The sequence below is a fragment of the Anarrhichthys ocellatus genome, unplaced genomic scaffold (genome assembly GCF_004355925.1).
Source record: "Anarrhichthys ocellatus isolate YVR2014 unplaced genomic scaffold, GSC_Weel_1.0 scaffold42, whole genome shotgun sequence".
NCBI classification, from domain to species: Eukaryota; Metazoa; Chordata; class Actinopteri; order Perciformes; family Anarhichadidae; genus Anarrhichthys; species Anarrhichthys ocellatus.
This window is the reverse complement of record NW_022280072.1, coordinates 2,289,797-2,311,841: the sequence shown is the minus strand read 5'-3', so window position 1 is coordinate 2,311,841 and position 22,045 is coordinate 2,289,797. Positions and strand designations below refer to the sequence as shown.

At 38.9% G+C, this 22,045-nt stretch overlaps 5 protein-coding genes across 5 annotated transcripts; 3 read left to right on the top strand and 2 right to left on the bottom strand.

Annotated features, from left to right (window-relative positions):
• Nucleotides 1-396: 396 nt before the first annotated feature.
• On the bottom strand, nt 397-2,669 carry cep19 (centrosomal protein 19). Its single transcript, XM_031868462.1, has 2 exons — nt 2,397-2,669; nt 397-1,851 (listed from the first exon to the last, which is right to left on the bottom strand). Exons 1-2 carry the CDS (start codon nt 2,524-2,526, stop codon nt 1,505-1,507), a joined length of 477 nt encoding a protein of 158 aa, XP_031724322.1. The 5' UTR covers nt 2,527-2,669; the 3' UTR covers nt 397-1,504.
• Nucleotides 2,670-2,920: 251 nt separating this feature from the next.
• Nucleotides 2,921-5,676, top strand: pigx (phosphatidylinositol glycan anchor biosynthesis, class X). The gene is made up of 6 exons (XM_031868486.1): nt 2,921-3,046; nt 3,652-3,745; nt 3,820-3,955; nt 4,049-4,259; nt 4,833-4,930; nt 5,044-5,676. The coding sequence occupies exons 1-6, from the start codon at nt 2,983-2,985 to the stop codon at nt 5,179-5,181; spliced, it is 741 nt and encodes a 246-aa protein (XP_031724346.1). The 5' UTR covers nt 2,921-2,982; the 3' UTR covers nt 5,182-5,676.
• Nucleotides 5,677-6,966: 1,290 nt separating this feature from the next.
• pak2b (p21 protein (Cdc42/Rac)-activated kinase 2b) lies at nt 6,967-14,487 on the top strand. Its single transcript, XM_031868306.1, has 15 exons — nt 6,967-7,171; nt 8,194-8,498; nt 8,585-8,691; nt 8,784-8,934; nt 10,259-10,290; nt 10,380-10,490; nt 10,579-10,711; nt 10,825-10,888; nt 11,556-11,604; nt 12,110-12,222; nt 12,339-12,456; nt 12,771-12,870; nt 12,948-13,144; nt 13,328-13,465; nt 13,610-14,487. Exons 2-15 carry the CDS (start codon nt 8,309-8,311, stop codon nt 13,694-13,696), a joined length of 1,590 nt encoding a protein of 529 aa, XP_031724166.1. The 5' UTR covers nt 6,967-7,171; nt 8,194-8,308; the 3' UTR covers nt 13,697-14,487.
• A 76-nt stretch (nt 14,488-14,563) lies between these two features.
• On the top strand, nt 14,564-18,502 carry rpp21 (ribonuclease P subunit p21). Its single transcript, XM_031868312.1, has 5 exons — nt 14,564-15,153; nt 15,244-15,344; nt 15,883-15,965; nt 16,443-16,568; nt 16,849-18,502. The coding sequence occupies exons 1-5, from the start codon at nt 15,097-15,099 to the stop codon at nt 16,947-16,949; spliced, it is 468 nt and encodes a 155-aa protein (XP_031724172.1). The 5' UTR covers nt 14,564-15,096; the 3' UTR covers nt 16,950-18,502.
• aqp12 (aquaporin 12) lies at nt 17,862-19,082 on the bottom strand. Its single transcript, XM_031868307.1, has 3 exons — nt 18,421-19,082; nt 18,205-18,321; nt 17,862-18,119 (listed from the first exon to the last, which is right to left on the bottom strand). Exons 1-3 carry the CDS (start codon nt 19,013-19,015, stop codon nt 17,992-17,994), a joined length of 840 nt encoding a protein of 279 aa, XP_031724167.1. The 5' UTR covers nt 19,016-19,082; the 3' UTR covers nt 17,862-17,991.
• Between the last annotated feature and the right edge of the window lie 2,963 nt (nt 19,083-22,045).

Below are 22,045 nucleotides of genomic sequence, written 5' to 3'. Positions count from 1 at the left end.
TATATGTGTATATGTGCATATGTATATATATGTGTATATGTGCATATGTATATATATGTGTATATATGTATATGTATATATATGTATGTATTCAGATCCTATAACTCTCCATAGACCTGATGGGTCATACAGCTTGTTTTTAAAGGCCTGATCCGGATTGGGAGTACAGCTACACTCTCACACATCATTATCTCTCCGACCAATCAGAACGTCCTTCCTCTCAAATCGTGCAGTGTAAATATTATCATCGCAAACATTCTCGGAAGTCTTTGGATTGTGGCTCTAGCATACTTGAAATTTTATAAAGAACTATTTTCTAAAAGAATCAACAGCCTGCTGAGAATATTACGATTTTTTTAAACCGAATTTTGGTGGTAAAAGGAATTATGTGTCAGATGTTCAGTTACCTACCTCTTTAGGGAATACATCAGCGCTGCATAAATGACTGCAAGTGATACCACTGTAAAAAGAATAGATGTGTGTAGATTATCTTTAAACCAAACTAGCAAAGTAATGTAAGTTTATTCTTTATCAATTTTCAAAGAACCTGTGACATTGTTGAATGTATTTTGGTACTAATGGTCAGTCAGTGTTTCGTGTCAGCTGAAGGAAGGATTGAAGCACTTTGAATGAATTCCCCCCTGAAGAGGTTTGATGCCGCAGGTTTTATGAAATAGTTTATCTCCTTTAAAACCAGATGGAAATGCAGTATATATAACACACACATCTATACATAGATATATGTTTTGTATGATATGGAACAATATTTTGTGGACACTGTTTTTTCTCTCCAAAGATATAAATATATACATGTTGTATTGCTTACTTATTGGTGTACACTCAAATTGTATTTAATAGGATTTTACTATCTTCTTCATATTCAACTGTGAATAACACGTTAGGTGTAAAGCCACAAAATAAACGAGCCAAAGTCTTTGTATTTTGTAAAATTCAGTATTTTATAACAAATAAATATTCCCTATTATTCATGCGTTCGTATACTTCATTCATTGCTGTTTTAAGTGAAATGTTTTGTGTGTTTTTAAAATGTCCTTTGAGCCTTAAAGCTACCTGAAGTTGGTCCATACTGTCTTTTATTGCTGCTGTTATTTAGCTTAAATGTAACCTTCATGGAGGTTTTAATGTTCACTGTTTGTTGAAACTGTTTTAGGTCAACTTTATGGACATTTTGGGCGCTTCAGTTTGCAGATTTGTTGAATTGTGTTGCCTTTTCTAATATCTAATCTACCCTTATTGATTGTAAATGTGGGTTACATGGAGGTTGAATCTATCGAACGGTTGTTGCATTAGACTGCATCAGTTATAGATACCTGTACCTAATAAACTGGCAGCTTATTATGTACTTTACTGTGTGCAAGAAGAGCCACATGATGCTGTGTGACTTTAGATGGACGGTGTAGTAAACTTGAGCTGTGTCAGATGTTCCTGTTGTCTCATAGAACATCTGTACTTTGGGTGATTTGCAGTCTGAAATATCAGATTTTTAAAATCCATCATCGGACTCTTCGTCCCAGCTGCATTTTTCCTGGGTAGTCTTGCCAAAATCCATTTCCACGTCGTAGACAAAGTCGGGATCATCTTTGCGCCGCCGGTTCTTCTCGAACAGTTCATCCATCTGGCCCTTCTTGCGAGCCAGCTCGTCGTCGTCCAGTTTGTTGAGGTCTTCATCGGGGTCCAGGCGGAACGAGGCCAGGCTGTGCTCCAAGCTGAGGCCTTCCATGTGATCTCGCAGGATGATGTGAAGCTTCTCCAGCTGGCTCTGGGGCACATTCTCCAGGTAGTCCCTGTGCCGAGGGTGGTTCTTCAGCCTTTCTGCTGCCATGCTGTAGTCTGGAGGTAAAGGAGAGAGATCAGGGATTCAACAGGGTCAGATTAACCAGTTAGGGGCCCCTATTTACCCCCTGTTCCCGGTGGCTTAAAGTATCCAGCAAGCGTTCATTTCATTATCCCCAGGGCCCCAGAACCTTCCTGTCTTCCTGTCCAGTTTGAGGAAATTTGATTAAACATATTAGGGAATATGTATAATGTGATGGTTTTGATACAAATGAAGGACCCTCCTTAAAGCCTTTATCCTTGCAGTTTACATGGTGCTATAGTTGTGCATGTTATTCCCATTAAAATCCAGTTAATGTGCGATAAAGTTGCCACAAGCTTATTGCCAAGTTGCACATCTGGAGCCCTGAGGGCCCCTGAGGGTCTGAACACAATATTATGGTGAGATAATGAACAATAATTGTACTGTAAACAAACAAACACAATTGTAGCATCTGAAGAGGGCCTGCTGGGATTCCAGTGTAAAATAAACAAACAAAATTAAATAAATTGTGTGTATGCATGTACATGAGTCGTTATTACAAATAAATGTCTTGCCTTACCAGAATATTTCGAGAAGTTTCGCACAGGTATAACTCTTTTTCTCACATGTTTAGTTTCCTTGTCTTCATAGAATAAAACTATGGAGGGAGGACTGAACTGCACTCCACACCGCTTTGCCTCGTAACTCATCTTCTGTTTACGTCCGCAGCGGTTTCACTTTTAACCGGAAGTTCATCAGTAAAACATTTTAACCATAATAATTACTACATCTCATTAAAGCACTTCAAAAGCAAGCTTCAGGGATGATGCGTTGCCTGGGAGTCCGGCGACGAGTCGGTCCCGAACTTTTCTGTCTTGGCCGAAGCCTGTCCACATTTAGAGTAAATATTATAAAGTAATATTGTTTTACTCACAGTGATGGAAATGATAGATATCCGTTTGTCTAACCGCCACGTAATTATAGCATCAGAGTTATCCCACAATGCCCATTTATTTTTTTCTTTCTAGTCAGGCACTATCACAGCTTACCCAGAAATACAACGGGGTCCTTCAGTATTCATTTCCGTAAACAGTTTGGAACAGAGCATTGAGGAGCTAAATAAACAGGCAGTCAGAAGCTTATTGTCGTTCACCATCATTATTTTGATGTATTTTGTATTTTTTTCTTTGTTTGCTTGTTTATCGACATGTCATTGTTTTATCGAGAAAGGTAATATCACATTTTATATTGTTAGACCTCTTAAATTAAACGGATACTCTCATTAGTTGTGTGTCACCAACACTTCCAACCTAATTTCGGTAAAGTTTAAGTTTACAGGCTGAGGACAGAAAGTAGTAGTTTTTATTAGTAAAATAAAATACTTTTATTAAAATAAAATATTTTTATTTTACTGATGCATTTAAAAATTGTATTAGTTATTTTATTAATTATTTTATTTTATTATAAAATAATAAATAAAATAATAGTATAATTAGTAGCCTCTTCTCTCATAAAGAAATATGTTTTTAAAAGTGTAATGAAGGATTAAGTTTATAATTAAGTGTCATCAGTCTCTTGGGTCAAAAATAAATTACAACAAAAACTAATTTGTTCGTCCATTGGTCGAGCAGTAATGGCTATATAGTTTGAAATTTAAAATTAATTTCCCTGCCTGAAAACCTAACATCGTTTTATTTGATTTTTAATTAACCTTTTGTGTGATCCTCATCTCTTTTTTTTTTTATCAGAACCAACAAAGAATGTCAGCCATAGATATATTAATTCAGTTGTAATATTAAAAAGTCTTGACCAATACAACCTAAATATGTTTGCAGATGTGAAGGAGAACGAGAGCCACTGTGGTCTTCTAACGCGGTGGCTTGAATCCTCACTAGTGTCAGTCGAGATCACCAAGAAGGGTTTTCACAGGTACGTACGGTGTTCAAACATGGAGCCATAACCATCTTCAAGGCTCCTCGTGAGGGATTCCTGATGTGTTTCAGGGAGGTGTTGACCACGGTTGAGCTCAGCCCAGATGTGCTCAGTGGGGTCAGAGTTGTGCTGGTTCATCGATGGCCCAGAGGTGTCTTTGTTGATCCGTACCAACTTGCATCCTTGAGTGAGCAAAGCGATTGGCAGGTAAGATTGACACTTGTCAAGAAACTGAGCCCAAACAAAGCACGTGTACGTAAGTATTTTCTTTGTATTTATGAATGTGTTCCCCTCTGTAAGATATTACTAGATTCAGCCATCGACCTGGAGGTGCCTGCTCACCAGACTGTGGGATTCGTCACATATGTGTATCCCTCCCTCGATGGACCAACTCCCAGACTAAAAGTAACAATTCCCATTCACGGTCGCTACCACGAGCCTTCTTATGATGGAGAAACGTTTACATCTGTCGACATAGAACATCCAGAGCTGCTGCTGCGGACTGAAAAATGTAAGCAGTTCGTTCTTATTATGTAGTCATGAATCTCTCTCTTCTCAGAAACTGTATAAATATATGTTTTAATAGTTTTTTATTATATATATTTTTTATTATTAGTTGAGAGTATTCCAATATCTTATCTGGTTAAAACAATAACTTAACTATTAAAGGTTCTTTGTCAGAAACACTGGACGAAAACCTTTAGCGGAGGGAGACGGAAAATGAAGTGATTGTTTGAAGGACTGCAACTAACGATTATTTTCTTTATCGATTAATCTGCTGATAATTTTATTGATGAATCAATTAATCGTTTGGTTCATAAAATGTCATAAAATAGTGAAAAATGTCCATCACACTTCCTCAAAGTCCACGAGGAATGTCTTTAAATGTCTTGCTTTGTGCAAAATCCAAAGTTATTCACTTAAATATGATACAAAACAGAGGAAAGCAGGAAATTACAGCATTTTGTGCCATTTTTGCATATAAAATTTACTGTTACGATTAATCGATTATCAAAGTAGCTGGCGACCATTTTTCGGCTCATTTGTTGCCGCTCTAATGTTTGTCCTCCTCTAACCTTTCTAGGTACGCAGCTCCACAACGTAGAGCCTCATGTGGTGGTGGACGCCCCCTGTACTCACGACAACTCAAGCACATGTCCGTGGGTTAAACTCCAGCATCAGGTGGGTCTATATACATCTTCTCTTAAGTGGAAAAAAGGTCCGACTTTTTAATGAAACCAAATGTCTATTGTTGCTTTTCTTCATTCAATCTAAAATGATCTTGTATCCTGTAGGAGCGGGGCCTCGTGTGTGTTCAGTTTCCAGTGGGTGACGGGTCTTTGGTGACGCCCGTGTGCGCTGGAACTCTTCTGGTCACAATGCTCTGCTGTGTGGCTCTCTCCAAACACATGTGGAAACATCACATCATTTAAACTACAAACAACATATCTTATCAAACAGTTCACGATGCTGTAGTTATACAGTTCTGTCTGATACCAGGATCATCCTGACATCACTATGATCCACGTTTTCTACATAAAACATCAAAAGGCCATAAAAAAATAACACCACACAGACTTTAACACGCACAGATAGAAAAGTTCAGGTGTATATGAATCATTTTAAATGAGAAATACATAGAACATCTTATCATAAGGAGGGACACAAACAGAGAATCTATTTTACATCAGTCCAGGTTTCTAAATTAAAGCGGTTCCTGGTTTTGCCTCAGTTACTGTAAATAAACATCTGTGTTTTGATAAATCCAGCTTAATGTGAAAGAATTCCTCCTGTTATCATCTTATCATCACAATATGTACATTGATGTAGATAATTGGTGTAAAAGAATGTGTACAAGAAACAAACTTTCTGTCTCTTTATTTCTATCTTTGTGGATGTTTTGTTTTTAAGTTCACTCAAATCAACAAGAAGGTCAGAGGTCATAAATGATGTGGGAAATAAATCACATTATTTTCCTTCTTTAATCTCTTAAGTCTGTCAGTAAAAACATATGTTGTCAACCACACATTGTTCAAACACAATAAACTTTACTTTAAGTTCATGTGGATTCTCGTTCCCACAGACACTAAATGTGTCCGGCTGATTAAATTGGAAATATATATAAGATGAGGTGCAAGACATCTTGAATATTTACATTTGATGGCCATGAAAACACAGAGAGTTTAAATATTACAGTCAGTATAAACGTCTTTTAGCTTCAATGAAGGACATTAACAAGCTGACACATAAAAAAATATATATAAAATGATTTTTGACCCAATTCAACCTCAACTTCCAGTTTGTGATTTTCATAAAATAAAGATAACAAAATAAACATTTATGTTTACATTAAACATGTGATATAAGTCGCTTACAAATGACAAAATAGTACAAAATTTAAACAATACTTTAATTTCTACCTCCTTACTTTTAGATTCATTGAACTCACTTTTTCCTTTTTACAAATTGACCCAAAAACACTGACGAGGAAGATCTTAGGTAGATAATAATAATAATATATAGAAAATAAAATTTAGTTCATAAACATAACTTTTAACTAAAATGAAAACAGGTATAAATTCAAATCAAACACTATTACTGAGGTTGTTTACAAGATATTTAGTCGATGATGATCTACAACCAGAATCCAGTTTATTGCCAAGTAGATTTTAAGGTAACCTAATGTAAACATAGTAAGAGAAAATCTAATAAAGAATATAAATATAGAAGAAAAATACATAAAAAATATGTACAATATATCTGAATTAAAAAGAAAGCTGTATAGAAGGAAATTACAATGAAATAAATGTTGTAAAAATTGTACATTACATCTGAATTTAGAAGAAAATAATAATGAAAACATAAAATACTATTAACATATCTACAATATATCTGAATTATTAAGAAAGCTGTATAGAAGATAATTACAGTAAAATATTTTTAAAAGCTATAAAAATATGTACAATATATCTGAATTAATATGAAAGCTGTATAAAAGGAAATTACAATGAATATATACATGTTTTAAATGCTATAACAAATGTACAATATAGCTGAATTGTGATAGAGGAACTATAAAGTGCATCTTTCTAAATGGTTTCAAGACTCTTATCTCAGAGTATTAGGAGTATTAGCTGTAACAGAAACCAGGTAAACTTCTCACACGACCATTATTTTGAAACATTCATTGTTTGGCTCAGGGCTGGGTCGTAGTTCCGTTTCCCTTCTCTTCATAACGGAATAATCCAAGGGCCGAAAAAGATAGATGAAAAGTTGCATTGTAAATAGTTGTAGCCACATCGTTTTACCCACTTTATATTTGTACCCGTCGCACACCACGTGTCACTGAGGAACTACTTTTTTAACGGATTTACAAACGTTTTCCAAACCGTCGAGGAAAGTTTAACTGGTGTGGACTCTCCGGTGAGCTCTGCGCCTCGTTAGCAAAATAAAGCAAATAAAGCACATTTGTTCTGGATAGTGTGGAAGCATATGTGTGATGTTGACTAAACTACATACTTGCAATATTAGGTTGTCGTGGGGAAAACCCAAAACTTTGGTTGTCAGGCTAGTTAGCATTAGCTTTAAGGCTAAGCGTTGTTCTCGTAGGATAGCGAGCAGCAGTGGTATAGCTTGTCATGCTAACGTTAGCGTCCAGCTAGTACACTTGTTGGCCAAGTAGTTCATGCTAACGTTAGCTTCCAGCTAGTACACTTGTTGGCCAAGTAACGTTAGCTTCCAGCTAGCCGCCCCTGTTGTTAACACTTGTGAACTGCAATGATTATATCTCTCTGTTAATGTCCCACTATTGTATTTATTATTTAGTTTTTTTAAGTGTCTGGAATAAAGTTGAATTGAAAACATAAATATTAGCATCAAAATATACTTAAGTACCAAAAAGTAAAAGTACTTATTACGCAGAACATTTCAGAACAACGTATATAATGTCCCTGGATTATAATTACTGATGCATCAATATATAATAAGATAATATCATACATAATACATGTTGCAGCTGGTTACGGTGAAGGTTAATTGTAACTACTTTATGTATTGCATTGTAGCTTAAATTCATAATAAAACATCTTATTTTATTAGTTATATTTTGTTGTTAATAATCTCAAATCTGCAAAGTAAATTATATTTTCAAACATATGTAGTGAAGTAAAAAGCACAATATTGTTCTCTGAAATGTTGAGGAAGAGAAGTATAAAATAGCATAACATACTCAAGTACAGTACAAGTACCTTAAAATGTGTAGTACGGCTCTTGAGTAACTGTACTTACATCATTGTAGCCCAAGACGATGGTGGTGTTCCAGTACTCCTGTAAACTACGGCTTCAATATAACACGTCACTACCTTGTTTTATAGAAGAAGTTGCTTCCTCACATTCTGCTGTATTTGTAAAGTTTGTGATCCAATGAATGTCTGGTTTTCTTCCAGGTACCACTCTGTGCTTCCTTCTCTCTTCTGCCGTCATTCTCGGCTCATCCTCGCGTGAGCGCATGAGCACGGCCGGGCCTCCTGCTGATGTGAGCGCCGCAACGAACCTATAGCAATGTGTGATAATGGAGACCCCGAGGACAAACCCCCCGCCCCTCCGGTCAGGATGAGCAGCACCATCTTCAGCACCGGCTCCGGCAAAGACTCCCTCTCGGCCAACCACAGCTCTAAACCGCTGCCCTCGGTGCCCGAGGAGAGGAAACCTCGCAACAAGATCATCTCAATCTTCTCTGGGGCGGAAAAAGGTGAGATTGGTAGAAAGATATTTAACTTTTAACTGTGTTATTGTGTTTGTGATTGGTGAAATTGAGTACTTTTTGGTTACTTTCAGGTGGTAGAAAGAAAGATCGAGACAAAGAGCGACCAGAGATCTCACCACCTTCAGATTTTGAACACACCATACATGTTGGGTTTGACGCTGTCACGGGGGAGTTCACTGTGAGTTTTTGGGTTGTTGTCACACACACACATGCTTCTCTTTACACGCATCACATCGTATTCTGACAGCACGTCGCCTTTGTCAAACACAGGGCATGCCAGAGCAGTGGGCTCGACTACTCCAGACCTCAAACATCACCAAGTCGGAGCAGAAGAAGAACCCACAGGCCGTGCTCGACGTCCTCAAGTTCTACGACTCCACCGGCAACGGCCGTCAGAAGTACCTCAGCTTCTCATCTTCTGGTGAGTCTCCAGGTTAAAGTCAGACGTTACGTTTATATTTAGTCACCTGCAGGGAAATATGCACTTATATCAAGTTGTTAAATTCAAGTTAAATAAGAGACTCGTTTGTAGGTGCAAGTTAATTATTGCCTAAATTATACTTTACCCCTTTGTCTTCAAGAAGATAACATTATTTTCTTTCCTCATAAAGAGGAATTTGATCAATATTATCTTCATGTAAAACAATGAGTGACCAGTTAAACAGTACAGAGGGTTAGCCTCGAAATAAAACCCTTTGAGAACACGGACACTGACGTCCAAAAGTTTTTAATATCCTGCCACCAGTCATGTCTGAGAGGACTCCTCTCTGTTTTGATTGGTCTTTTATGCTCTTAGGTTGTAGAAAGTCCCCTTTAGAAAGACCAAAACACAGTGCGATGCAGTTCAACCGCACTGACAATTGAAAGAGACAAACAGTTGAGTTAGACTGTAAGAAATCAGCAGTCATTGGTGAAAGAAACTGGAAGCTGAGCATCAAACTGTGTGCAGATTTAGATGCTAACAGCTTCCTGTTTCAGTGTCAAGTGCACATAAAAATGGCTGTAAAAAGATGTAACTAACAGGCAACCTGTTGCTTTAGCGAAGCTCTTCATCATACGCCTCAATAGAAACAGAGGGCTAGTTTCGGGTTCGCACTATTGGAATATCAGCTGAACAAATCACAGGTTAAACGTGTTCAGTCTAACCTCTGAGTAGACCGCAGACGGTCCAGCTGAATATTTAGAGCCCAGGTGCACCGTGTGGTCCGGTAATGATTGAGGGTCACTGACGCTTCTCTGGACTGGAAAAGTAATTAAAATCAAAATACTTCCAACTGTATTTCTTTATCAGGCAACACTGTTGGTGGACGTCAACTAAACTGAAATTTTAATCATTTATTTCTTCTTCTTTTGGGGCCAAAACTATTTCAAATGTAAATAATATATTTGGTGAATTATACAGTTTAATCCGTGTTAAAATAATTATTATTGAAGGAAATTAGGAAAATATCAATATTACAGGGATGTCTGTTGCGGTTAATTTAGCGTACCATTGACTCACGTATCGAAGCTGTATATACACGTTGTAAATGTCTTGTCTTTCTATTTTCCGCTGGCTTTGCTGAAGTTTATTGGCGCACTTTGAATTAACATACTGACCGATGTGTATAAGAATGTTGTTAGTGGTTAATCGTTGACAACCTTAATAACCCGCGATTCCAAACTTTTAAACAGCAGCGTATTTTAATCTGTGACTAATCTGAGAATTCATAAAACATCTTTTTATTGTTTTTGTTTATTCACAGAAAAAGACGCATTCACTCCAGGGCCTCAGTCTGTAAGTATTGTTAAAACACAGATTCTGTTGTATTTTTGCTGTGTTTTGTCTCATACAGACAAGAAACCTTTTCTTTTGCTCTGAATCAGCCTGTGAAAAAAGGCGGCGAGCCGTCTTCTCCGGACATCAAAGACATCGACGACGACGACGATGAAACTCCTCCTCCGATTGTGGCCCCGAGACCGGAGCACACGAAGAGTGTGAGTCGCCTCGACAGCGTCACGATCCTCTTCTCAAACTGGAAATGTATTTATTTGTTTCTCTTCTGTTTATTGTTTTGTTGTTCAGATGTACACTCGCTCCGTCATCGAGCCCATCCCCGCTCCGAGCTCGTGTCCAGAGGGAGACGCTGCCTCGAAGGCTGCGGACAGACAGAAGAAGAAGGGCAAGATGACGGATGAGGAGATCATGGACAGACTGAGTAAATGATGAATTCATTACTAATCCCTCAAATCTGTTGGTTCAATAATACAGCAGTTTAAAAATACAACCTGTTACATTTATTTTTCTGTGTGAACGTTATATTTCTTACAGGAACGATAGTCAGCATCGGAGATCCCAAGAAGAAATACACCAGATATGAAAAAATCGGTCAGGGGTGAGTGCAGATCCAACGGAACCTTTAGTAGGACTTAAGTTTTTATGTGAACTACTATCATGAATATTACTTTTATGATAATAATAATAATAGCAATAGGGCCTTCTTTCTCAACAAAATCTGTTCCTTTTTGTTCTGTTCCATTTACATTTCTTAAACTTTCTCCCTCGATGTGCTCACACTTGGATTTCAACTTTGACTGTTGAAACTGTTGACTGTGATTAGATGGCACTCTACATCTGAAAGACTCCACAGCAACGTCTCCTTCCAGACCCGGTTACTTAAGACAGTCCACAGACGTTGTTGTGAGCAGTTCCATGAAGGAACTACTTTCTGTCTACCGAACTACAGCCGCTAACCGTGTCACATGTCCCGCATGTCTTAATCAGAAGATGCTGCATTCAGAAAAAGGCCTAATTCTGTTTACATGACCCGTATCAAACTCTGAGTAATAGTGTAATATTAGTGTGCATGTCAATGTAATCAGTGTCAGGTTTATGAAGCCAGATACCTCCAACGAGATCAGAACTATGAGACAATGAGACAGATTCCAGCAGTATTATCATTCTAAATACGTCTGTGAACAAAACTTATGCCGACTAGTTTGAGTGGACTGTTTGTTAAAATGTGGACTGAAGTTGAATCGCTCGTCTCATTTGTCTCACAGGGCTTCAGGAACCGTGTTCACAGCCATCGATGTGGCCACGGGACAAGAGGTAAAGAGTGACCTCATGGATGAGGAGAGACTAACCAGGGACACAACAGTAGAGTAGTGGAGCTCATGACGTTTAAAATAAATAAATGACTCATGGAAGATAAGAGTAACAGCTGCCATGGTGGCAGCTAGTGATAATTATGAGATGATGGTAAATAAAGAAGTAAACTGACCCTGTAGTTAAAACAGCAATATATATTTAAAGTTAGATAACATTGGTCAGCATGCTGTATCGACAAAGTACGTTGAATTGAGCAAGGGTGTGTTTTATGTTTTCATCAGACGAAGAACCTGTTTTATTCTTTCAAAAGTTGCATCTTCTTGTTTTAAGTACTTTACTTTAAGAGATAAAAGACAATCAGAGAAAGCAGGTAAACGTGTATAGATCATATACTTATGCAGTCATAATAAGGACCGAGGGAAGGTTTGAAATGTTGGATGTTATAACTTACGAATCACATTTTGTTGATTCTAAATATCTGCTCTCTGACGCGTTCTTGTTACAGGTCGCCATTAAACAGATCAACCTGCAGAAGCAGCCGAAGAAGGAGCTGATCATCAACGAGATTCTAGTGATGAAGGAGTTGAAGAACCCAAACATCGTCAACTTCGTAGACAGGTAGGACTGAAAGTAAACCAAAAGACATCCATCACAATAACATGGCTGGACACCAGTGTGTGATGTTTTGTGTGTGTGTGTGTGTGTGTGTGTGTGTGTGTGTGTGTGTGTGTCAGTTTCCTGATGGGGGAGGAGCTGTTTGTGGTGATGGAATATCTGGCTGGAGGCTCGCTGACAGACGTGGTCACAGAGACCTGTATGGACGAGGCTCAGATAGCCGCTGTCTGCAGAGAGGTACGCTGCTCTCGTTACTACCAGGACTGTATGAAAAGAGGTCAAAGTCACACTTAGAATATTTTAATATTATTCTAAATATAGCTTCACTTAAACTGATAGACATTCTTTTAGGAGTCTAGAATACGTCCACAGCAGAACATTACTTTGCTCCCGTGCTGGTTCTCCTGTCTGTTTTCTATGAACTCATCTACTGTAGTAGAACCCTGAATGTGGAGGAGAACCTCATACACACACACTACAGAACATCACTACTGTCCCTTTAACTCTCAACAGCGTCTCACTCTCTCTCCTCTTTGTCTCCATACCCGCAGTGTTTACAAGCGTTGGAGTTCCTGCATGCGAACCAGGTCATTCACAGAGACATCAAAAGTGACAATGTGTTACTTGGGATGGACGGCTCCGTGAAGCTGAGTAAGTCGCTGCACTGACGTTAAACTCGTTCTCTGTAACTTGGTATTTATTACTCTTCTTCTTCGTGTCCTCGACAGCCGACTTTGGCTTCTGCGCCCAGATCACTCCGGAGCAGAGCAAGCGCAGCACCATGGTGGGAACGCCTTACTGGATGGCTCCGGAGGTGGTGACCAGAAAGGCTTATGGGCCCAAAGTGGACATCTGGTCACTGGGTATCATGGCCATTGAGATGGTTGAAGGAGAGCCTCCCTACCTGAACGAGAACCCACTACGAGTGAGTGAAAGCATGTTCTATCCTTTAGTTATTTCAAAATATGAATTAAAAACAGATCAGACTTTTTAAATGTCCTCACTTTGCCCAGTTTGACTTCATTAATTTGCTGTTTCGTGTTATTTCCTGAAACTAGATTTCACATTTGTTCTTTGTTCCTCCTCTGGTCTCGTCCTCCTCCGACAGGCTTTATACCTGATTGCCACAAACGGCACACCTGAGCTCCAGAACCCGGAGAAGCTGTCTCCGGTCTTCAGAGACTTCCTCAACCGTTGTTTGGAAATGGACGTGGAGAAAAGAGGAGGAGGCAAAGAGCTGCTGCAGGTAAAAAACACATAACTCTTCTTTCTGTAAACGTTTCTTGTTTTGATAAAAAAAAAAGAAGTGCACTTCATTAAAATTGTTTTCTCCTTCTTCTCCCTCCTCCTCCTTATCCTCCTCTTCCTCTTTCTCCTCCTCTGTGTGCAGCATCCGTTCCTGAAGTTGGCGAAGCCGCTCTCCAGCCTCACGCCTCTCATCTTGGCATCCAAGGAGGCCATGAAGGCTAACCGTTAGCTCATGAAGGCTAACCGTTAGCTCATGACGCTAGCCACCCTGCCCTTCCCCATTGCTGTGCACAGATACGTGCCAACCGTTTTAGAATTATTTTTGTTGTGCCAGACAATAGGCTGAGAGTGACTCTCCACTCATGAAGCACCAGCCTTAAGAAGCCCTGACAAACCTCACTGTGAAGAAGACCAAAAAGAAGAAACGTGGAGCACAACTCCACCGCTGTCCATATGAACTCTGTCCTCACTCAGATGTCAGAAGTCAAACTGAAGTGCTTAGTTTCTGAGTCGGGCGTAGTTATTTTGTACAACAGATCTGGTGACAAGTTAGAGCTCGTGTTTAACTTGGAATGAAGAAGATGCCTAGTTCTATTTTAGTTTGTTTGTTTTTTAATCAACTGCCTTAAACAAATGCAAAACGTTGCCTAATGTATTGTTGATTGTGTCGAAGTTTCTCTTCCTGTGATTTTTACTACCTTTGTAATTTACCTTCTCAGCTTCTTAGTTTATTTTGATACTTGAATTTCATATTTGTCCCTTTTCTTGTGATCTAGTTGGTCTCATTCAATGAACACTATTTGCTATTTCCACATCGTGTTTTATGGACATTTTCTCCGTTTTTGTTTTTATAGGAAACATTTATGTACATTCGTCATCATGAACACACCTAACAGACCCCCCCCCCCCCCCCATTAGTTTCCTGATACCAGAGCTGCACCTTACAGGCAAACGTTTAACATGTTAGATTGACAGGGTTTATACTCTCTTCTCTATTGTTATTAAAAAATGAGTATTGTATGTTGAACTCTGTCCTTTTGTGCTCTTCTAGACTAAACAAATGTATTTTTCTTATGTGTATATTTTGTACTTAATGTTTAGTTTAGCCATAGTGGTTAGCTGTCGGAGGCTGATGAAGACAATTAGTTTATTTTTTTCTTCTGGACGACTAACAAACTTGTCTGCACACTCAAATAAACTGTTATTGTAATTGTTGTCGAGGAATATCACCTTATTGTATAAAACAAATATGAGACTATAGCGATGTAAGCGGTGCAATAACCATTTCTGTCTGTACTGAATGTTTGAAGTGGAACCAATGAAGAGTTTTATTTATTAATAGTGATAGCTTTATGCCTTTAACTTTATTCTCTACAGGAAGTGCAGATATATGTTTAGGATGTAAGTGACAGAGCGCGAGGTGTCTTTATTTTGAAGTAGGACGTTCACAATCATTTTGAAAGCAGGTTTTGTTTTTGTTGGTTTGAGCATATTTGGTGCTTTTATTTTGGAGGTATTGTCCGGAAGTGTAGCCGTGGTTGAGGTCCGGCTGCTGTAAGCTAGCTGAAAGCGAAAAGCCGCTGCACGGAAACTTCTACTGAATTTAGTTTTTCCAGACTTTTGTGTGAAATGGCAGCCCAGATGAAAGATAAAGACGCTTACCAAAGACTGAACTATCTTTACCAGGTAGGAAACAAACAAAGAGGGGAAACATGATCGCTGTCACGATGCTAACGGCAGCAGTCACGGGGCTAACATGCTAACATCTCTTTCCAGGCTGCACACTGTGTTTTATCACAAAACCCGGAAAATGTGGAGCTGGCTCGTTTCTACTGCTTCACACAGAAGACCATCGCGAGACGTTTAGTTCTCAGACAGTAAGTTTATCTTTTAATGTCCACTAGTGTTTATTTTGAAGGCAGAGTTAATGTTTTATTTTCTTATTTATTTTTTGCACAAGGATCAAATGTACATACACACACACACTAAAAATTATTACATTTTTAGGCTTCATCATTAGACACATGTGCCTGCTTGTTTACGTCAATAAAGCTCATCAAAAAAAAAGAATAATTAAACTAAAACTCAGTATTTACTCAAGTACTGTACTTTTAAAGGTACTTAACTTGAGTATTTCTATTTTGTGCTACTTACTACTTATTCTACATCTCAGGGGGAAATATTATACTTTTTACTTTTCATTAATCTGATAATTTTAGTTACTTTGCAGATTAAGATTATTAATATAGAATATAAATCAACTAATAATTTATAATGCATTATTGCAGATTAAAGCCAGCAATATATAGTTCAGAACCAGTTAAAAGTTCCTCAAAGTAACTTTCAGCCAACAAGAGAAACCTTTAAGTCTAACCTAATTTAACCTTTTAAGTCTAATTGTGGATTTTATTGCAGAGACCCGTCAGTAAAGAGAACATTATGCAAGAAGTGCTGCTCGTTGCTCGTCCCGGGTGTCACTGCTTCAACAAGACAACGAAGTAAGTCAGTTCACCATTTATACTGAGGGTCCAGATCTACGGCGTTGTATCTGTGCACCATTCCTGTGTGGGATTTAAAGTACAGAAACATATTTATAAATATATATTTTGCAAGCACAGCAATGACTTTTTGAAAATACAATTTTACACAAGCAACAATTATTTCATTTGAACAACAAAGATGTATTTTGTGCTCAATAAATTAATTTGCATGTTTGCTAACGTCCATATTAACGTGCCATAATAACTCATTTACTCATATTGGATAATAGCAAACTTGCAAATTAATATACTGAGCACATATTAGATTAATAGAATGTTTTGCTTGCGCATAATTTCTAATCAAAATATAATTTCTTGCTTGGGCACAAATAAACGCCAAAAAAAATTTATGGGCTTAATCTCAATTTGTCGGGTAGATTTAAAGACGCATATTCAGACACACTGACCTTCTTTGTGTCGACTTTGTGTTTTTAGGAAAAAACAGGAAGGCCCGCTTCACTGTCGTGAGGTGCCTCAGCTGTGAGCAGAGCAAGACGCTGCTGAATGACCCGGACCATTGTTTGTGGGTCGACCGTCCAGAGGCGCAGCAGAAGCAGCCAGGTGACAAAACCCCGACTCGGCACTCTGCACCGGCCTCACAGAGGAATGTCTCTATGGACACACTGTACTTATCTAAACAGTAGTCTGCTCTGAAGCATCAAGATTATTTTAATGTTTCAACTCCCAGTGAGGCAATAATGAGTTAAAAAGGGGAAACACTTGGTCCTAGTGGTCGACGCACATCGGGTTTTGAAAGGTTCTGCGTTGTCGGCATTAATAGGCTGACAGATTAACCGTCAATCACTTCTTGGCACTGACCATAGTGTATTCTTTCTTTCAGGTCCAGGCCCTTCTACTAAAAAACAACAACCAAAAGACAAAAAACCTGCCGAGTCAGCGTCTTCTAAACCCAGAGCTGCTCAGAGCAGCGGCAGCACGTAGCAGCAGTCCTCTGACCGGGAAATATGAAGAACTGGTATTTCTTTTCTTTTTGTGAAGAAATGTGTAACTGTGTTATGTTATCCACAACCTCTAATGCATTCTTGGCCTCTGTGAGATCATCTTCAGTATCTTTGTGCAGTGTGTACTTGAGTTGTTCAGTATCAGTAATAACTCTAATAATGTCTAGAATGCTGAATATGGTATCGAGTCTATGCACCGACGTGATGATATGTTATTATATAGTTTATAAGCTCCTTCACGCTACACGGGAACAACAAAAACAAGCGTCACTCTCTACCTGATCCAAACATCCTGCCTGAACACTACTGCACATGTGCAAACTAGTCCCACACACCTGTAATTAAACACTCGTGCACTGGACTTTCTCCCTGGTGATAAAGTTTCATTTTGAACAACAAATCTGTTGAAATCAGCAGGAGAGCTAGTTAACGTTAGCGGTTAGCACAGTCCTCCTCCGCTAAATACAGGAGCTAATGTGAGCAGAGGTTCCATTGAGTTACATTACGATGCATTCAAGATCCATTCAGTAAAAATGAGTATTGGGCGAATGTAAATTATAGTTACCAAGATGTTTTCAAATGTAAAAGTTTTTGGCGTGAAACGTAAATGAAAACAGTTTGATGGAGATGTTTTCACAGCAATATAAAATGGTTATTAGAGAGGGAAATATGATCTTGTAAACTTATTTTTTTAAACGCACTGGTATCAGAATGGTGCTCGGTGTCGGCCGAAAAACAAGTTCAGGTAAAGGAATGGAGAAGGATGAAATAGTTTCAGAACTTCTCTGTTTGTCACAGTGTGATGCTGCCAGCAGATGGCCACCATGTGGTGTGCTACACATTTAAAGTGCTGTTTTTGTTCCTAAAAGTAGAACTTCATCGATGGTAATGATTTTATTGAAAATGATTGACAAGGATATTTAACATTTTCTGTACAGTAAAAATCTCTTGACCATTCGTTGTCAGCTACTTTTCCTTAAAGGCTGATTTGAAAAGTAATAAAAAAAAGGTTGCAGTTTCTTTCACAGTTTCTTCTTCTCTGCTTTGTCGGCCTTCTTCACTCGGAAACGTGTCTTCTGAAAGTACAGAAGGTTCTTGGCAAAGATCCTCGGGATGTGGCCCGTGTACATGAGGAGAGCCAGAATCATGCCTAGGAAACAGACGTTCACTGTAAACGGTGCGTTCGCTTCTTAAAGAGCGGACGCGTGTATATATTTCACTTTAATGTAATTCACCTGTGAGAGAGCCCAGCCAGTAGACCACCGCGTACTGTGAGAAGGTGAATCCAGGACACTGGAAGGTGAGGCCGTAAGATAAGGAGGGACTCATGTAAGCTGAGGTGTAGCCTTTGGCTGCAAAAAGAAAAATAATTGACAAATACAGTTAATGTTAGCCACTGTTTACTACACAGATTAAAGATGCTATTAAAAGAGGATTCCACTGAGTCTTACCTATATGGGACAGGAAGGTGAGGAAAACCGCGATCAGAGGCACGCGGATCAGAGCAGACCTGCGTCTCAGGTTCAGAAGGACTAGATGTAAGACGAGCGTGCAAACGCACTCGGTGAAAAAACCCTGAAGCAGAGAGACCAGCAGAGACGTGCTGCACTCTCTCGCCATCAGGTTTTTGATCATGTGCATGTCCGTCAGCTCCAGACTCCAGTAGTATGCGGCCACGTGGAGGGCCAGGTGGGCCCCGAGAAACTGGGCTGCAACGGCCAGGAGAGTGGCCAAGGTGGTGGCCTCCAGCTGCAGGAACTTCAGCACGACCAGGGTGGGGTTCCCCGACGCGTCGCCGCAGATCACGCCGTGCGTCAGCAGCACCAGGAACAGTACGGTCAGAGTCACATCAGGACCCAGGCCCCCGGCCCACTCGCCCACCTCCACGATGGTCTGCACCTCCAGCCGACACGCCACCAGCATGAAAGAGGACGCAAACTCCAAGACGAAGGCGAACCGAGGCCATCTTTTAAAGAGCGTTTGGACCAGGGCCGCAAAAATGACAACAGCCAGGAAGTATCCCAGAGACGCGTTGAGCCCAGACATGGCTCTTTTTTACCCCAAAAGAAATGAATGAGGGTTTGACCCAACAACTCCGCTGTCTGTTTGGCAACGTGGCACATGCAGAGACACATTTCTTATCGGAGACACGTCAGGTTTTTTATCCCACAGCCACCTGCCAAAATACACATGGACCACGACACAAGGTCAGGTCAAGAAGTTGGCCTTCAGTCGGTGGCACTCATGTATAATTAGATATCTCTCTCTCGCTCTACAGGATGGCACTTACTTCTAAAGGATACTTTTCCTATTAGACTCGATGACTGAAGTGGTATTAAAACACAAATGAGAACATATCACCCACTGGGTTCATAAGTCTGGGGAATGTGCTTGTATATGTTACAACCCGGCTCAAAGGCTAAATGGGAGACCAGACGAGTGTCATACATTTCTCCATCAAGCCTCTGTTTTTTTGTACCCACCTACTCCTGCTTCTTCTCCTCCAGCGTCTTCCCTTTGTTCTTTATAGACTCCATCAGACAAGACTAGTCCTCCTCCCAGTGGAGTCTCTCAGGCTACATACACACTAATACGTTTCTGTTTAAAATGAAAACTATCTACGTCCACTCAGTTTTACTTTATACTTCTACTCCAACTTAGAAGTACTACATTTATCTGACAGCTTTTAGTTACTTTCTGCATAAAAAAAATCACATGATCTGATGCAGTACTACTAATCCACCCAGTAGTATACAAAGTATATATAATTAGCTCCACATTTATGAACATTAAAATACTCTGACATGTTTTAATTTGTGATAAAAACAGAATATAATATTGTTTAGACCTGTTAAAGGAGGCATTCTGCATAATTAGTTATTTTACTTTTGATACTTTTAGCTGATAATACTTCTGTACTTAAATACCATTTTGAATCCAGAAATTTAACTTGTAATAGAGTTTTTTTACTTACTTCAGAAAAGGAGTACTTCTTCCACCACTGTATTCCTGCTCCTCCGTCTTATTTGTCGTCAGAAATACAGAATCTTTACAATCACATTTGGCTTTGTTATAACTCAAAGCTCAGCGTCCTAATTTTGTCCTCGTTTCAAAACTCTCATAAATTAGACAAATACATTTTATTCAGAGGTTTGCTGAAATGTTCAGTGGAGTCGTATTCATATGACCCTGGCAAATTTAATAAAGATAATAAAGATGGTTAACCGTACAGTTTTTTGAGAAATGTAAAGGGAAACTAGGACAAACTACTTGATAACATTAATAGTTTCCTCATATTTCATATTAAAAACATCCTTAATAGGTTTGCTAAAATGTTCAAGTCCTCTTCAGAATGACTCTGACTACAACTAGAAAAATCACCTCAAAATAAAACGTTACAAAAAAAATGTGATTTCAAAACTCATGAAATCGTTTTCTTCAGAGTTTTGTTGACATTTTGAATGCAACAGTTCAGGGTGACCCTGGCTATATGACCCGGTAAACTGCTTTATGAAATGATTCAACAGATTCGTCAAATACTCAAATAAGTGGGAATTCATACCATTTGGTGTCAGTAAATGTTTTAAAACATATGCTTTTTTCAGACCTATGTTGAGTTCAATTAAATCCGTTTTTCATAACATTGATGCATGGTGTCCAAACTGTCTCTTCTTCAAAATAACATACTGGAAAAAAAGTTACTGGACTCATTTTTCACTTGTTTAAAAGTTAAACAAACTTAGGAAATACAACATTTTATGTAAAACTGAAATGGGAACAAGAACTTGGTGTGTATATTACAGAGGAGGATGAACGTTGAATATTTGGAGGACACAACAGTCTTCAACATCCTCGCGTACTTGGAGAGAACATTGTTGGAAGAATGTAATCAGATTCTTTATTACTCCCCAAATTACAAACAAATGTCTGTCTATTGTTCAACCATGTTGGAGGAAATGTGGGCAGGAAATGTAGACCACTCCCATTTAGTTTGGCTATGTCCGGAAATTGGGGAAATGTCCATATTGTTAGTCAAAATTCTGGGCTATGATATACCTATGTCATGTATGTTTCTCTACTTTGGTAATATAACAGCAGATATTGGGTTAAGAGAAGACGGGTATCTGCTGAAAATGTTGCTAGCAGCTTGTAAGAAGGCTATTACGAAGAGAAGGCACAAGGCAGAACCACCATCACAAGAGGGTTGGCTGAAAATTGTGAATGAAATGTATGATATGGAACTGTGAACTCAGAATAAGAACTCAAGAGGAGCGATGTCGTGAGACGTGGGAGAAATGGACAATGTTTACACGTCAACGATAAGACAAGATAAGAATCCCTGCATATTTCTCAGGATTTATCATGATTTTGAGGGGACAGAGCAATCCAGATCTTTTTTTATTTTATTATTTTTTATTTATTTTTTATTTTATTTTATTTTATTTTATTTTATTTTATTTTATTTTATTTTATTTTATTTTATTTTATTTCATTTCATTTCATTTTATTTTTTATTTATTTATTTATTTATTTTCTCTTTCTGTATGTATGTGTTCTGTCTTTAATGAAAAGGCAAAAAATAAAGTGTGTGGGAAAAAAATACACATATTTTATTTTATTTAGCATGAAAGAAGGTTAAATTCTCTTAAAGCTCTGTGATAATCAGATTTGAGGCGGAAGTTGTGGAACGTCGACGGTCCCCCCACCGTGTACTGGCTACACACACACACATACAAACACACAACGCGCATGCGCACATACAATACACAACGCGCATGCGTGTGTGTATGTGTAGCCAGTAGAGTGATGATGGCAGAGGAAGAAGAGCCGACGCTCACAGAGGAATGAGCACTCGTCGGGGATGGCGGACAAACCTCTGTTTGTGAAGCTGGTCGCCGCTGGTTTCTACGGTGTGAGCTCGTTCCTCATCGTCGTGGTGAACAAGACCGTCCTCACCAACTATAGGTGACGTTATGGCTAACTCCTCACGGTTCTAACGGTTAGCGAGATGTATTTTAAACCAGTGTTTTGTGTGTGTGTGTGTGTGTGTGTGTGTGTGTGTGTGTGTGTGTGTGT